The sequence below is a fragment of the Plecotus auritus genome (assembly GCF_963455305.1).
Source record: "Plecotus auritus genome assembly, chromosome: 6".
Taxonomy (NCBI): Eukaryota; Metazoa; Chordata; class Mammalia; order Chiroptera; family Vespertilionidae; genus Plecotus; species Plecotus auritus.
In genome coordinates this window covers 82493394-82509126 of record NC_137773.1, presented here as the reverse complement: position 1 = coordinate 82509126, position 15733 = coordinate 82493394, and the positions used below count along the sequence as shown (strand labels likewise).

General features: G+C 57.6%; 2 protein-coding genes across 7 annotated transcripts in view; one reads left to right on the top strand and one right to left on the bottom strand.

Moving 5' to 3' along the window:
- The window catches only part of SBNO2 (strawberry notch homolog 2), a 70861-nt gene extending 65307 nt beyond the window's left edge, over nt 1–5554 (top strand). For all 5 annotated transcript variants that reach the window (XM_080674147.1, XM_080674146.1, XM_080674148.1 and 2 more), the window contains 14 exons: nt 218–387; nt 775–906; nt 1389–1524; nt 1644–1756; nt 1874–1945; nt 2026–2134; nt 2315–2389; nt 2469–2612; nt 2977–3071; nt 3148–3240; nt 3422–3553; nt 3810–3886; nt 4143–4333; nt 4428–5554. In XM_080674147.1, the coding sequence (XP_080530273.1) occupies nt 218–387; nt 775–906; nt 1389–1524; nt 1644–1756; nt 1874–1945; nt 2026–2134; nt 2315–2389; nt 2469–2612; nt 2977–3071; nt 3148–3240; nt 3422–3553; nt 3810–3886; nt 4143–4333; nt 4428–4897 (2009 nt within the window). In that variant the 3' untranslated portion in view covers nt 4898–5554. The remainder of the gene's footprint in view (nt 1–217; nt 388–774; nt 907–1388; nt 1525–1643; nt 1757–1873; nt 1946–2025; nt 2135–2314; nt 2390–2468; nt 2613–2976; nt 3072–3147; nt 3241–3421; nt 3554–3809; nt 3887–4142; nt 4334–4427) is intronic.
- Nucleotides 5555–6670: 1116 nt separating this feature from the next.
- Nucleotides 6671–9139, bottom strand: GPX4 (glutathione peroxidase 4). 2 transcript variants are annotated; one of them, XM_080671724.1, is made up of 7 exons: nt 8954–9139; nt 7866–7960; nt 7648–7792; nt 7369–7520; nt 7235–7259; nt 6999–7058; nt 6671–6924 (listed from the first exon to the last, which is right to left on the bottom strand). In XM_080671724.1, the coding sequence occupies exons 1-7, from the start codon at nt 9122–9124 to the stop codon at nt 6892–6894; spliced, it is 681 nt and encodes a 226-aa protein (XP_080527850.1). In that variant the 5' UTR covers nt 9125–9139; the 3' UTR covers nt 6671–6891. The 2 variants fall into 2 exon arrangements, with proteins under 2 accessions (XP_080527850.1, XP_080527849.1); XM_080671723.1 differs by having other exon boundaries at nt 8257–9030.
- Nucleotides 9140–15733: the final 6594 nt, after the last annotated feature.

Below are 15733 nucleotides of genomic sequence, written 5' to 3'. Positions count from 1 at the left end.
TCAGAGAAGGGAAGTCCACATCCCACAGCTGGTCAGCAGCAAAGCTGGGTTCATACAGACAGTCTGGGATTAGGGAGAATGTCTGGGCCCCCACACCGACCCTGCACCTGGCTGTCCCCAAGGCTGGTGGGGACCCCCCTTTGAATGGGCTGAGTCCTGTGAGTGGGGTTGTGGGCAGGTCACCTAGCCGGTCCCTCCTGACTCTGTGGCCCCACAGGCCCTCTGTGCCCCCCACAGCGGGACCCCCACGGCCCCAGCATCCTAGAACAGGTGGAGCGGCTGAAGCAGGACCTGCTAGCCAAGGTGCTGGTGCTGGGCCGGGAACTGCCAGTCAACACCTTGGATGAGCTCATAGACCAACTGGGGGGCCCTGAGCATGTGGCGGAGGTAAGCTCTGGGGCCCCCCACCCAGACTGAGGTTTTGGTGCCCCCTGGTGCTCACTCCAAGTCCCTGCCAACACTGAGGTGGAGGGCAACTGCAGGGTCCAGCATGGGTTGGGGGCAGAAAGTGCCCATCTCCCACGACACCTTGTGTGCCCTGGGCCTGTGGGTTCTGGGTGCAGTCCTCGGGCCCCAGGCTGGACCCCCACCCCCAGTTTTCCCTGCATGTCCTCCCTTCCCACCCACACTAACTAAGCTCTTTTCTGGGCTGTGCCTCTGGTGCCACCTCATATCCTTTGTAGCCCCAGGTGGTTGGTCTCAGGGCAGAGACCATGTTCTGGCCCCTCCCCTCACACACACCTGTTCCTTGCCCTTGTCCCTGCCCTGCCACAGATGACGGGTAGGAAGGGCCGTGTGGTGTCCAGGTCTGACGGGACTGTTGCCTTCGAGTCTCGGGCAGAGCAGGGTCTCTCCATCGACCACGTGAACCTCAGGGAAAAGGAGCGCTTCATGAAAGGGGAAAAGGTAAGGGGGCATGGGGGCAGGGTACCCCTATGTGTCAGTACACATGGGCAGGAAGGAAAAGCTTAAGAGAGGCCCCGGACAGGGGAGGCGCAGGAGTCTTGAGTCCTAAGGGGCTACCTCTGGACCACTAACCACCCCATCCCTGTTATGGCTGTGTGCATGCGAGTGTGCATGTGTGCCTGAGTGTGGGGGGGGCACAGGCCTCCCTGGCTGTCCTGCCTTCGGTCCTGGTGGAAGCCGCCTGAGGAAACAGGGAAAGAGGGCATCGGTGGGCAGCCATTTCCTCCAGGAGTGACCCAGGGATGGTCCACACTCCATTCTAAGCCCACGTGGCCACCCCCCACCCCCCCAGATGGAAGGTACCTCAACTTGCTGTGTGGGTCACCCTAAATACATCAGGGTGACCCAGGGCATAGGTACGTGGGAGAGTAAGAGAAGACCGCCATCCACCCCGCTAACCCGACCCGTCTGCGTCCCCCCAGCTTGTGGCCATCATCTCAGAGGCCTCCAGTTCTGGAGTCTCCCTCCAAGCTGACCGTCGGGTCCAGAACCAGCGGCGCCGGGTCCACATGACACTTGAGCTGCCCTGGAGTGCAGACCGTGCCATCCAGCAGTTTGGTGAGCCCTGCCCCTCCCCAGGATGCCCGGCCTCTTCCCTTTCCCTGCCCCAGGCCTGCCCTAGCCTTGGTCCTGCCCCACTGGGGCAGCCCCTGAGAGCCCCCTCTGTCTGTCTCCAGGCCGAACCCATCGATCCAACCAGGTCTCTGCACCAGAATACATCTTCCTCATCTCAGAGCTGGCTGGGGAGCGCAGGTTCGCCTCCATTGTCGCCAAGCGACTAGAGAGCCTGGTGAGTGGTTGGGCTGGACCAGAGTTGAGCTGGGCGAGAGTTGGTCAGGGGGGCTGTTGGGGGAGCTCCCTGAGGAGGGGAGTGGGGAAGGGTGTGACAGCTCCCCATCCCTGGCAGGGGGCTCTGACGCACGGGGACCGCCGCGCCACTGAGTCCCGAGACCTAAGCAAGTACAACTTTGAGAACAAGGTACCCGGGAGGTTGGGTGCTTGGAGAGGAGGGGTTCCTGGGTACCTAAGCACAACCTCTGATCTGGCCTCTCTGCTCAGTACGGTGCCCGGGCTCTCAGCTGTGTCCTCAACACAATCCTGAGCCAGATGGAGAACAAGGTGCCCCTGCCCCAGGGCTACCCAGGAGGGGACGCTGCCTTCTTCCGGGGTGAGCTGGGGATGTGGCACATGGGGGGGTCTCACTGAGGACCAGTGTGGGGCACCGGGATTGGTAGACTGAATTTGTGTCCAAATATCCCTTTGACACATACCAAAGGGACACTAGTGGCAGAGGGACCTGGGGCGGACTAGGGCAAGAGGCACGTGTGAAAGCCCTCCCTTTCTGCAGACATGAAGCAGGGCCTGCTATCGGTTGGCATCGGTGGGCGGGAGTCCAGGTCCGGCTGCCAGGATGTGGAGAAGGGTGAGTCCCCTCACCTACCAGTGGGCTGGGTAAAGAGTGGGTGGAGTTGACGCAGCCTGAGGTCCTCCTGCCCCCGCAGACTGCTCCATCACCAAGTTCCTCAACCGCATCCTGGGACTGGAGGTGCACAAGCAGAATGCACTGTTCCAGTACTTCTCTGACACCTTCGACCACCTCATTGAGGTGGACAAGAAGGAGGGAAAATACGACATGGGCATCCTGGGTAAGTGCCACCAAGGGAGAGGGAAGGGCCTAAAGGAACCGACAGCCAGCACCCCACACACCAGGCCCTCACCAAGAACACCAAGGGCCAAGGGAGCCTCGTACCAATAAAGTTTTTATTCATAACGTTTACAGAGAGCATAGACCCCTATTTTACTTAACTGCCCCCAGGACAGCTGTGCAGGGAGGGGTCCCGAGGGGTTGTCTGTTGGGCCAGGCTGACTCTGCTGGGGAACCTCTCCCTGTGCGGGGCACCTGAGAACTTGGGGTTGGTGCCCCCCAAAGCCCATAACTAGAGCCAGCTGAGCAGTACCAGGAACCCGCCCTCCTGGTGGCACCCGTCTCACCTGGTGTCCTCTCCCCAGACCTGGCTCCAGGCATCGAGGAGATCTATGAGGAGAGCCAGCAGGTGTTCCTGGCCCCCGGACACCCGCAGGACGGGCAGGTGATCTTCTACAAGGTGAGCAGACACCAGCCTCCCCTGACCCTGGCCCCACGCTCCCACCCCGATCCTTAACACCCACGTGCCATGGCAGATCACTGTGGACCGTGGCCTGAAGTGGGAGGAGGCATACACCAGGTCACTGGAGCTGACAGGCCCCCATGATGGCTTCTATCTCTCCTATAAGGTGGGCAGACCTGGGGGCAGGACCCCAGGCTTGGGGAAATGGGGACAGTGCTGGAAGCGGGGTACGGCGGGGGGGTGGGGGGCAGCTTCCAGCCTCATCCCCTCCCCAGCACACCCACCATGGGAACCCCCACCTGGGACGTGTCCCTGTCTGCCCCAAACTCACAAGATCCCCTGCCCAGGCTCGTGGCAACAAACCGAGCTGCCTCCTGGCTGAGCAGAACCGCAGCAATCTCTTCACCGTGTATAAGCCCAACATCGGCCGGCAGAGTCAGCTGGAGACCTTCGACAGCCTGTGCCGGAAGTTCCACCGGGTAGGGATGGGAACGGTGGGGGGGGGGGAGGCCCCAGGATGCTCATGTCCCTGGGCTTATGTATCCCTATTATGTATCCTGCTGGGGCTTCTGCAGCCCCAGGCCTGCCCTCTGTGCCCACCCCAGCTGGCCACCAGGAGGGGGCTGCCAGATTTGAGATGAGCCAGCCTGGGGCACTCCAGGCTTCGATTTCCCCAATTGTGTACTAGAAGTGTGGACAGGTCTCATTCAGGGTCTCACATGACTGTCCCCCTAGGTAACGGCGAAGGAGGCCAGGGAGCTCTGGGAGAGTAACTACACCTTGTCACTGAAGCACTGCAGCCACACTTCATGGTGAGGACCCGGGTTGGACTGAGTGGGTGGGAGGCACACTGCATTAGACAGTCCTGCCCCATTTTCTCTGGGCAGCTCCACTAGGGATGGTCCCACACACCACACAGAGTAAGGGGCCCTTTGGGCATCCCAGGACCCCCAAGAGGGGCACTTACAGAGATGAGCTGAGCTAGAATGGGGGAGGAGCCTGCAGGTTATCAAAGGTAGGTGTGTAGAGCACTGAGTGTCTGAGCTGCCCTGCCTGCCTGCCACGCAGGAACCGGCAATGCCGGCTGGTGCAGGAAGGCAAGGACTGTGTGCAGGGCCTGAGGCTGCGGCACCACTACATGCTGTGCGGGGCACTGTTGCGCGTGTGGGGCCGCATCGCTGCTGTCATGGCTGATGTCACCAGCAGCAGCTACCTGCAGATTGTTCGCCTCAAGACCAAGGACAAGAAGAAGCAAGTTGGTGAGTGGGTGGGCGTGCCAGTGGAAAGGGGATTATGGGGATTGGTGGGCTCTGCACCAGAGGCCCTGACCTGCCATCCCCATACGCTCTGCAGGCATCAAGATCCCTGAGGGCTGTGTGCCCCGTGTGCTACAGGAGCTGCAACACATGGACGCAGACGTGAAGCGCAAGAAAGCGCATGGCCAGGGCTTCCCTGTGCCATCACCTGCCCTGTGCCCACTGGCACTGCCCTGTGGTCCTGGAGAGGTCCTGGACCTCACATACAGCCCACCAGCCCAGGTCTTCCCACCGCCCTCACCCTTCGCCTTTCCACTGCCCCAGGACCCTGCGCCCAGTCTGCTCCTGGGTACCCCCGATGCTCCAGCTGACCCTGCTACCCTCGTGCACCAGGGCTGCGACATCAACTTCAAGGAGGTGCTAGAGGACATGCTGCGTTCCCTCAATGCTGTGCCGCCCCCAGAGCCCCCTGGCCCCCTGGGTGGCGGTGCAGGGGTGCCAGGGGGTGGGGGGGGCCCCGAGCGGCAGAGTGTCATCCAGTTCAGCCCCCCGTTTCCCAATTCCTAGGCCTGGGCTGTGCCCCAGCCAGGTGTTCTTCCTGGATGAAACTTATCTGTAATACACATCTGCACAGATATGGTCTAGTACCAAAGTGGGTGGTGAGCAGGGCTCCGGTGCCCCTGCTAACTACTGAAAGGAAGGGGGGCTAGGGTGCCCCTCATCCAGCTAAACAAGGCCTCCACTGTAGTGCCTTCCTGGTCGGTGCCTGGGCAGATCCGAGATGCTGCCACCCTGCCCAATGCGGCAGCAGGTGTGTATGTCCCACTCAGGGCTCAGGCAGGGCCTGGGGGTGGAGCTGCCCTCTTGTGCCTCTCCTATCCTGCCCTCCAGGCCTGGGTGGGGCCACCTTTTCAGGCCTAGAAATGCCAGAACCCCTGAAATACACAAAACTGGGTGGCCCCTAAGAGCTGGAAACTCAGGAAACCCCCAGTTCTCAGGGCCTTGTCTCTGGGAGGTTGTGAGAGGCAGACCCCCCATTAATATATGCAATTCCCCCCTACCTGCTCTCTGCTCCCTAAATTATTGCCCAGCTGCCTCTTCCAGACCTCAGAATCTCTGTGGAGCTGGAGGGAGGGGTGGGCAGCCCCTGGTTTCTATGTGTATTTATAATTCAGTGTATATATGTAAAAACATCTTTTTTAAAATATATGTGCCTTTTCACTACTTCCTATGCTGTCTGCTCCTCTGGCCCACAAGGGTGGGAAGGAGGGAAGGTGGGGGTGGGGGGTGCCTGGTCCCACTTTGGGCAATGAGGTCAGGGGATGGCTACCATCTGCGAGGCATAGGGGTGTGTGTGAAACTGGACCACTCTTTGCCCAGACACCCCTCCCGAGGCCATTGCTTTCAGTCACAAGGGCTCATCCCACTCACTGGCCTTGTGGATGACAAGCCAGGCAGGAGAAATACATCCACCCACTAGGGCCACTGCCCACTGTGGTCCTGGCACCAGCGTAAGTCAGCTGCCTCTGGACCAGCTGAGCCAGGCTCGTGATGTCTTAGACCAGACACTGCCTCCTGCCCACTAGAGAGATGAAGCCCACCTGGGACCCTCATGGTGAGACCAGTTCCTCAGGCTTTGGCCTGTTTTCCCCCAGGGTTTCCTTCCAGCAGGCAGGGCAGCCCAGAGACAGGAGGGCTCAGGAGCTGGGTTTGGTCTTGAAGGCAGGAATGGACACCAGGCCACTCCCTGGAGCTGTGCGGAGCACATCAAGCCTCTGGTCCAGGGGCAGAGGACTGCCCCCAGCCAAGAAGCTGACAAGGGGGCAAAAAGCACCACCTTCTGCAGGTCCCCATCTACTGCAGGCTTTCCCTGAGGCTATTGGAAGATGGGAGCCCAGTCACTCTCCAGCAATACCACTCCCCAAATTATTCCCCATCCTCTTAGGGAGGACTGTGGACTACTACCCAGTTACACCAAATGAGGACCATGAGCAGGCTTGGGTGCCCATACAATGAGGCCAGTCTGTTGAGCAGGCCCTGCCCAGCATGGCTCTGAGCCAGGAGCAGTTTGGCGGATGCTACGCTCCAGGTGCCTGCCTCCCTCACCCTCCCACTTTCGCCCACTTGGGAAGACCACTGCCCTGGGCAGGCCCCAAAAGAGGCCTCAGATCTTGGCTCTGGGCCAGGAATAGCACCCGTTAAGAATTATCAGCTCTGCTAAGTGCCTAAGGGGTGGGGCTGTCAAGATTAGAAGCTGGGCTGCAGGGTGAATGCAGTCATCTGAACCTCAAGGGAACTCCACCCCCATGACCTCCCAGGGAGGCAGAAGCACCCAGCAAGCCAATTTGTATGTTTTATTCCCACAAGGCAGCCAGGGGTGGGGGTGCAGAGCTGCGAGCCAGGCCGGGCCGAGGGGCCTTCCTCCGGCAGAGGTGCACGCCGGGTTCTCGGGTCTGCCCCACCAGCAGGCTGGTTTTTAGACAGACTGTCATGGGTGCCGGGTGGAAGGCTCCGAGGGGCGCAGGCGGTGGGCTCAGATGGGGGAGGCCACACTTGTGGAGCTAAAGGTAGCAGGGCAGGTCCTTCTCTATGACCTGTGGGAGAGGCAGGGTCAGAACATCTCTTCCCAAGGCACCACACCCAGCAGGCTCCCTGGAAAGGCACCTACCTGGGGCTCTTCCATGGGACCATACCGCTTCACCACACAACCATTCTTGTCAATGAGGAACTGCCGAGACATGGGGTTTTAGCAGAGGAGGCCCTCATGGGGCCTCTGCAAGAGGGCTGGGGGCAAGCAAGCAGCCCCCCCCATTAGGGCCAGGCCTAGGGCTTCTTGGGATGTGGGCAGTGAGCTGGCCTTGGACACAGTCCTGGCCTATTCTGTCCCCCAAAACCCTTCCTTACCTTGGTGAAGTTCCATTTGATGGCACTAAAAAAAAAAGCAAGAAGTCATGAGGAAACCCCATGGCAACTGTAGCCCCCCCCCCCCCCAGCCCCTGGGGAACCATCCTGCCCTGCCCTCTCCTCCCCCCACTTACTTTCCCAGGATGCCCCTCCCCTTGGGCTGGACTTTCATCCACTTCCACAGAGGGTGGGCATCATCTCCGTTCACACAGATCTTGCTATACATATCGAATTTGACATTATAGCCGGCAGCGAACTCTTTGATCTCTGCATTAGTCCCTGGCTCCTGTGGCAAGCAAAGAAAGGTACTGGGGTCAGTGTGTGGGAGGGAGCGTGTACCCCATTTTAGTCCTCCCTCCCACGGGCAGACCTTCTCCCCACACCCGCACAACAGGGACACTGGGGCCACGCACCTGCCTCCCGAACTGGTTGCAAGGGAAAGCCAGGATCCGTAAACCGCACTCAGCATATCGGGCGTGCAGGTCGACAAGCTGAGTGTAGTTTACGTCTGTTTTGCCTCATTGCGAGGCCACGTTGGTGACGATGCACACGAAGCCCCTGGAGGTGGGATGGGGTGGTCAGAGTTGCTGACCTTCCCTCTGCCTCCCCCACCAGGCAGGTAGGTACCCACCGGTACTTGTCCAGGTTAACCATGCGCCCGTCGATGTCCTTGGCTGAGAACTCGTGCATTGACTGAGCACAGCGCCAGTCATCACGGGAGGCACACTGCAAGACAGACACGGGAGCAGCTGAGCGGCTGGGGGACCTCGAGGCCCGAAGACCCCGGCCAACTCGTCCAACCAGGTCCCCACCGCAGGAGATCCCAGGTGGATCCCTGCTGAGACAGACAGGACCCTGGGGCAAGAAAAAGGCAAGAGCTCCTCCTCCTCAAAGGTGCATGCAACCTGCGCGCGGGGCGCATTTTAACTGCAGACACCAAGGCCCAGGGAGGGTTGGGGATCCCACCAAGTGCCCCAGCGGGCGAGGGACACCGCCACCCTGTGTGGGGGCCCCGCGCGCACCGGATCCTGATACTCGACACAACAGTCACTCTTCCAGGCCGCGGGATGTGCCTGCCCCAGGCTCTCAGAACCAGGCTCCTTCCGCCGGGGGCGCGTCCTCTTGCGATCGTAAGCTGGAGCCTTTCGCCGCCCGAGGGCGCGGCGCCGCCGCCGCCGCCTGCCCGGCAACCGGCGCCGCTGCCTGCAGCGACCCGGGGAGCCGGCGGCTGCGCGGCCCATGCCAACCCTTCGGACGCTTCTGTGCCCACCAAGTGCGGCATCCGGGGACAAAGGGCCGGTAGCTAGGACTCCGGCCGCCCATCTGTGACGCCACTGCGCAGTGTCCCGGGGCGTACAAGGCGGGGGAGGGGCGGTGACGCCTCGAGGCGCGTGACCCCGGATTAACCAGCCCAAGGGGCTCCCCCACTCTCCCGGCCCCAGCCTGGGGCCAGTGGCCTAGGGGCCCCCAGCTGTCCCGACGCAGCAGCCCCTGAGCGGCCCGAGGTTCCCGACCGCTCAGCCCTTCACATCTAGCCAAGACCCCCAGCCATGACCCTGCCTGTACCCCAGCCCGCGCGCTACCCACGGTCCCGACGGCCGCCCGCCTGCGCCCGGCCAGCGAGCTCCCACTCAAGGTCACCGTGGCCCTGCGCGCCACGGTGGAGGCCGCGCGCCCGCCCCAACGGCCCGCCGACCCGGCCGCCGGCACCGCACTCACCATGGTGCTGGCCACGCCGGGCACGGCAAGAGCACCACACAGAAGCGCTGGCTTCAGCAGACGGCACAGGCGGCTGAAGCTCATCACGGCGGCGGGGGCACCCCGGAGGCAGCGGCTCCTCCCCTCGCCGAGCCGACCAATGGACGCGCGCCGGCGCGCCTGGCCTCCCATCCTGCTGCCACGCCCACCAGCGCCCTCATTGGTCAGGCGCTGTGACGCGTGACAGCGACAGCCATTGGGAGGCTGGGGTGAGGGGCGTGTGCGGGCGGTGCCTGAGCGGGCTGCGGTTTTGTTGTTGTCTGTGAGTGCGCATGCTCGCTGGCGGGTGGGCGGCCGCCTCCACGCAAGCGGCTCGTTGGTGGCCCGTTGACAGTTACCGGGTAGTTGACCACAGCGCCGCGGGGTGCCACACAACTTGAGAAACTACTGGAAACCCTAAGGGAGGGATCTTGAACTTGCAGAAAAATCGCTCCAGCTCATTGAAAACTGGGGTTTTGTTTTTAATGTCAATAAAACCAAACTGGGGTCCAGACACCCGTTATCTTGGGACTGCGCGAGGCGCCTCGGCTCCATCTGGGCGCCCAGGAGGGCCTGGGGTCACCTAGAGGCGGGTGTCCCCGGCCAGAGTCGCCCACTGCTGCAGTGTCCGCTAGGGGGGGGGGGGGCGGGGGGAGCGTCAAGGTCCTTTAGTCACTTATGTAAGTCACACCTGAGCCCTGGCGGGGGGGGGGGGGTGGCGGAGTCATTAAAACGGGCTCCGTGGGATCCCGCCCCCCAGGGAGAACACGCGGGGATGACCAGGTGTGTGCTTACAAGGAAAACAACCCCAGAGCGACATCTCCACTTCTACATTACAGGCGGTGCGTGCACAGCGGGAGGGCCCCACCTCTGGGCTCAGGCACTTGGCCACAAGGGCAGAAAAATGACCCACCTCATTCTTGGGACCTGAGTCATGGAATTCCACAGCAGGCCTGGCTGCCCCCATCCCCCAGCCATGACTGGAGCTTGACCCTGAGTCTGCAGAGTGGTTGCAGCATTTTTGTGCTTTGTCAACTTCTTATCTCTTTGTTGGACCCTCCCATGAACATTTCTGCAGAATCCAGGGCAGGGGGCAGGACTCTTGGGGCTGGGTTCATTTGGGAGAACCATTGAGCCCCCTCTCTCTGCCCCTGACCCAGGCCTGTCAGAGGGCAGAGCAGGGGGCTTACCGGTGGAGTTGGGTGGTAAAGGCAGTAGAGGGAGAATGTTCCCCTGCCCGGTTGCTACATGCCCCTTCTTGCACGATTGTCTTCATCATGGCTTCTTCCCTCCAGCAGGCCTCCATAGTTCTGGGAGTCACCCCTGGGGGTGGGGATATTATTTCAGCTGGGCCTCCTCACTTCTTAGGAAACCCTCCTCAGTTCCTCCCCTTGGCAGCACTGGGTATTCCAGACAGTCTGGTCCTTAGGAAGACACAGCTGTTTCCACTTTTGTTTACGTTGTGATCCATTGTTATTTGCTGTTATCCATTTCAGAGTTGCCAGAAAAACAGCACAGGGTGAGCCCCCCATGGGGTACACCAAGGGTAAGAGATGGAGCGTGGGGGCTTCACCCCATGCCTGACTTCCTCCCGGATACATAGAAGATAAGAACAGGGGAGGAGACAAGTCTGTGGGGCCCCAGCTGCCCTGTGGGGAAAGTGCACCCCAGGCTCTGGGAGGGGTTTGCCTTTGAGGTTGCACAGCTTTTGCCAAAGGGACCCCATCTTACAGATGGAATTCATGGGGTCTTGGGGCAGTCTCAAGGCTTCAGAGAGGCTCCACTGTGGTGGCTGAAGACCCTCAGTAAGGAAGGTGAGTTGCCCACTGGCCAGAGGTCTTTCCAGAGTGGCAACCAGTTCCAGGAAGGACTCGATCCCCAGTGTGGGGCATGCAGGAGGCAGCCGGTCAAAGATTCTCTCTCATCCGTTGATGTTTCTATCTCTCTCCCCTCTCCCTTCCTCTCTGAAATCAATTAAAAAAATTTTTTATATAAAAAAGAAACCCTGTCCCCATTAGTAGTCACTCCCCATCATCATTAGCAATCATTAACCCACTTCCTGCCTGTGGATTTGCCTGTGTATGGTAAATGAGAACATGGGTCCCTTCCCAAGCACCAACTCCCCCTCCCACCCTGTAGGAAATAAAGTGAAGGCTATCAGTAAGTGGACTGTGAGACCTTGTGTTATAGGCACCGCTCACAGAAGACCAGAGTGGTCCTATCAAACAGCATCTTGAGACAGGAGAGGGCTGTCCCACCCTGGTTCTTGTCTTCTCATATAAATGAATTTAAATGAGAGGCCCTGATTGTGTTGTGATAAAACCAATTTATTAAGGTAATCAAATTTATTAAAAAAGCAAGGCAAGCAAAGCAAGTTGGTTGGGGGTTTGAGGCATTATATACCCTCTTGCCTATAGGCTTAAAAACTCCTCTGCTGAGCCCTGGCTGGGGTGGCTCAGTTGATTGAGCACTGTCCCATGCACCAAAAGGTGGTTTGAATCCCAGTAGGAGGTCACCCAGGTTGTGGGCTTGATCCCTAGTAGGGGGCGTGCAGGAGGCAGCCGATCCATCTTTCTCTCACATTGATGTTCTTCTCTCTCTCCCTCTCCCTTCCACTCTCTCTAAAATCAAAAACATTTTTAAAAAGTCCCCTGCTGAGTATTTTGGTACAGATTAATTCTCAAGGTCCCTTTTTACTTTGTTGTGGCCTTCCCAGAAATCATGAGAAGCACCTGGCAATTTTATCTTGTTAAGCCTTGAGACTGCTGTGTTCTTTGCCTAGGGAGTGAAAAAACAAAAACAAAAAACTGCCCTTTTTCCTTCCTCAAAACAGCTGATTTCTTTGTTTAGTGGGTGAGAAAGACTTCCCCTTCTCTCCCCCTTTCCTGCATTCTCTACTTAGGGAGGCTTTAAACCATTTGCTCTCTAGTGTCCTTGGCTAGGGAAGATAATGGCTTGTTATTTACAAGCTGGCTGTAAATTGCCCACACTGTTTGGCCTTGTTTTAACGTTCTTGTCTCAGTTTCCCTATTCCTCTTGCCATGGAATTTCCCTAGCTTTTCACTGCCCTGTAACACTTGTGAGCCTGGCTAGCTCCTCAGTCAAGAAAACATTGTTTTGATCTCACACAGCCTTTGCACAGTCTCTTCTTCCTGCTTGTCCTGTTTTTCTCTGTTTTCTGTCCTCTATAAAACCTTGTATTTGGAAAGTGTGGGTGTCATGCAAAACAATAGCACCAGGGCCACCCAGGTTCAGCCAGTCCTCAGACCGGATGGGGCTTTGTGGTTCAACCTCACCGGTAGCAGCCACTGGTGTGTGCGCAAGTCCTAATAAACCTATGTCTTTCACAGCCAGTCTTCTGGGTTATTTCTTTGGAATCCAAGAACAATATGCTGAGGTTTTCTGGGACATCACACTTTGCATAACAACCTGTTCTGGACATCTATATATATAAAACCCCAATATGCAAATAGATGGAACAGCGGAACAACCGAACCACCGGTCGCTATGACGTGCGATGACCACCAGGGGGCATGTGTGGAACATGACGAGCGTCAGCCGCGGCAGGATGGTGGAGCAGGTGAGCAGGGGCACCAGACCAAGGCGGAGCACTGGTCACTGTCATCAGGGCGAGCCTCTGGTGGTTACTGAAAATTCTTTGCTCCATGCTCCATGGTCCCACCTGGTGCTCGCACCTGCTGCCAGTGCCGGTGATGGCCCCACTCGCACCCACTGCCGGTGTCTGGCACTGGTCCCAATTGCTCAGTGCCAGTCAGCGGGTGTAAGCAGCGGCTGCTGGCCCTGATTGCCCCTGAAGGCTTCTCCACCTCCCCCTGCTCTTGAGGGGTGATTGGAGCAGCAGCCACTGCTCACACCCACTGCTGGCGCAGGCCCCAATGGCTCCGCACCATCAGCGGGTGCAAGCGGGGCCGGCACCGCCCAATAGTGCATGGGAGCGGAGGCAGCAGGAGCGGGGTTGCCAGCAGAGAGGGGACCTGGCCAGCCGCGGCACAGAGGATGGGCCGAGACCCGCCCCTGTGCTGACCACAGCCACACAGCTGACAGTTCCTTTCAAGGTGCACGAATTCGTGCACTGGGCCCCTAGCTTTACATAAATGGAATCACACACTCTGTGGCCTCTTGTATCTGGCTTCTCTCATTGAGTGTCATGTTTTCAAATTTCATTCATGTTGTAGCGAGTGTTAGTGCTTCACTCCTTTTCATAGCTGAGTAATATTCCAGTGTGTGGATGAACCACTTTCTTTATCTATTCATCCCTTGATATACATTTGGGTTGTTTTCATCTATTGGCTTTGTAATGCTATAAAGTTTTTGTGTGGGCATGTTTTCATTTCTCCTAATGTTAAGGGCAGAAATAGAATAGGGGGGACTGTTAGGTCGCCAAAGGAGGAACGCACGAGGCCAGAATGGTGAGGGATTACAAATTTATTCGATCATCCGCACACCAGGTGGCTGAGCCCCAGATGGCTCCAGCACCCTGTGACAGGAACCAGCGGTTTTTAACGAACTTTTGGCGGGCTTTTTCTAGGCGGAGAATTCTCTGTGCAGGTCCAGAGGGGAGAGAGAATGGAATGTGGTCTCAGCAAGTAAAGTGTGGTCTCAGCAAAAGGGAATGTCCATAGTGAAATGGCCTTAAGGTTGGTTCCCACGGGGAGGGTATCAATTCAGTTATTTGATCAGACCTAACAGGGACTAGCTATAATTACAAATTATAAGAAATATTAATCATGCTCTGTTAACCGTGATTGTTCTGTTCTGATTAGAGAAGCACATTCTAACCTGGCTGAGAGCTATGTGCCCTGGGAAATAAAAGTTAACCTAGGGCCCTGACCGGTTTGGCTCAGTAGATAGAGCGTCGGCCTGCGGACTGAAGGGTCCCGGGTTCAATTCCGGTCAAGGGCATGTACCTGGGTTGCAGGCACATCCCCAGTGGGAGGTGTGCAGGAGGCAGCTGATCGATGTTTCTCTCTCATTGATGTTTCTAACTATCCTCTCCCTTTCCTCTCTGTAAGAAATCAATAAAATATATTTAAAAAAAAAAAGTTAACCTAGGAATGCAGTCAGTCCATTCTTCTTTTCCAAGAACTGCCTGTCATCATGGGAAGATTAACAACCTTGTTGCTGAAACAATCTGGCCCAGGAGGCAACTGCCCTTTGCCCGCCCTTTCCACCCCAGCCCACATTGCCTGTAACCTAGTAACCATTATACCTTGCCTACTTCCCCATGCCTATACTAAAAAGTAATACCTATACTTTCCCATGTAATCTTTGTCCTCCTACCCGATATAAGTGGCTGGCTTATGGGAAGGAGTCGAGCAGATTTTTGTGGATGACCTGCTGCTCTCACATACTGCTGGCATTATTGGAATAAATGCTCATGTATGATTCAACCTTGCCTCTGTTTAATTGGCTCAAATAGAGACAGGCAGCTCAGACCCATTGGATGTTCGGTTTCACTTATACACCTAGGAGTAAAAATGCTGGATCACGTGGTAACTCTGTTTGAGGAGCTACCAGACTGTTTTCCACAGTGGCTGCCCCATCTTACATGCCCACCCATGAGTGTGTGGGTGGGGGCCTGAGCTCTGGGCCTCAGGATCTACCAGGTGGCACAGCATGCTGAGGGGTGTGAAGGAGCAGGTTGCTACTCTGTGTCCTGGTGCTGAGGCCACTTGATCAGTGGCAGGACTCTGAGTCAGCAGCACTGTGGTCTGGCTCTGCCAGCCTCTCTGGTGTCCTGAGGCCTACCTGCTCTTGTGAGCCCTTTTTCCTATTAAAACCCACCCTGACCTTCTCACTCTCCAACTTTGTCCCTCCCCTCCCCACCCCCGTTCCTCTCTGCATCTAGCCACATCTCCAATTCCTTTCCTCCTGCAAACCTGCCCCATCCAGGCGTTCAGGTCACCCGTTCCTTGGATCTGTTCTCCTCATGGTCATGAACAACACCCACTTAACTAAACCTTTGCCCAGTCCTCAGGCCTGCTCAGACTCATTGCTTGGTGGCTTCGATGGCTGCTCCCTATTCCTCCTCCAGACACCTTTTCACCTGGTTCCAGAATACCTGGCAACCTCTCGCTGCCCTTATTCTATGTAAGAGCACTTACATAACATTAGTGTCAGGTGCTCAGTCATTAGCCAGGTCACCCTAGGAAGTGGCTGCTGCTTGTGGCACGGGGGAGGGAGGCAATGAGGCACAGAGAGGTTAAATAATGTGCGCCTTGGGTCACATAGCCAAGATTGGAGCCCATGCAGCCGGTCCAGGGTCTGTGCACACTTCTGCCTTCTACAGCTCCCTTTCCTCGTCCTGGCCTCTGGTCTGGATCTGCTCAGTGAACTCATTCAGGCTCCCAACTCCAATCTCCACCCTGTGCCCATAGTGCCCACATGTCTGTCTCCACTTGAACCTCACCTTGAATTCCAGACTCCTATCCTCCCCATTTCATCAATGTCTCCCCTTGGGGTCTCACCAGAGCCCCCTAAGCTCTGTACATCAAAGAGTCCTTCCCTATCTGCCCACTGAGCCTTTCCATCCCAGTCAGGGCAACTCTGTTTGCCCTCATCTCCACGTCCTGTCCTACAAATCCTGTGGGTGCTTCCTTCAGGACACCTGGATCTGGAGCACTGCTCCCCACTCTCCGGTTGGGACATCCTCCCCAGCTCCTTCCCTGGTCTCCCTGAATATAAAACCCAAATGTTTCAATTCAATCAACAAGGCCTCTCAGATTTGACCCACTCCACCCT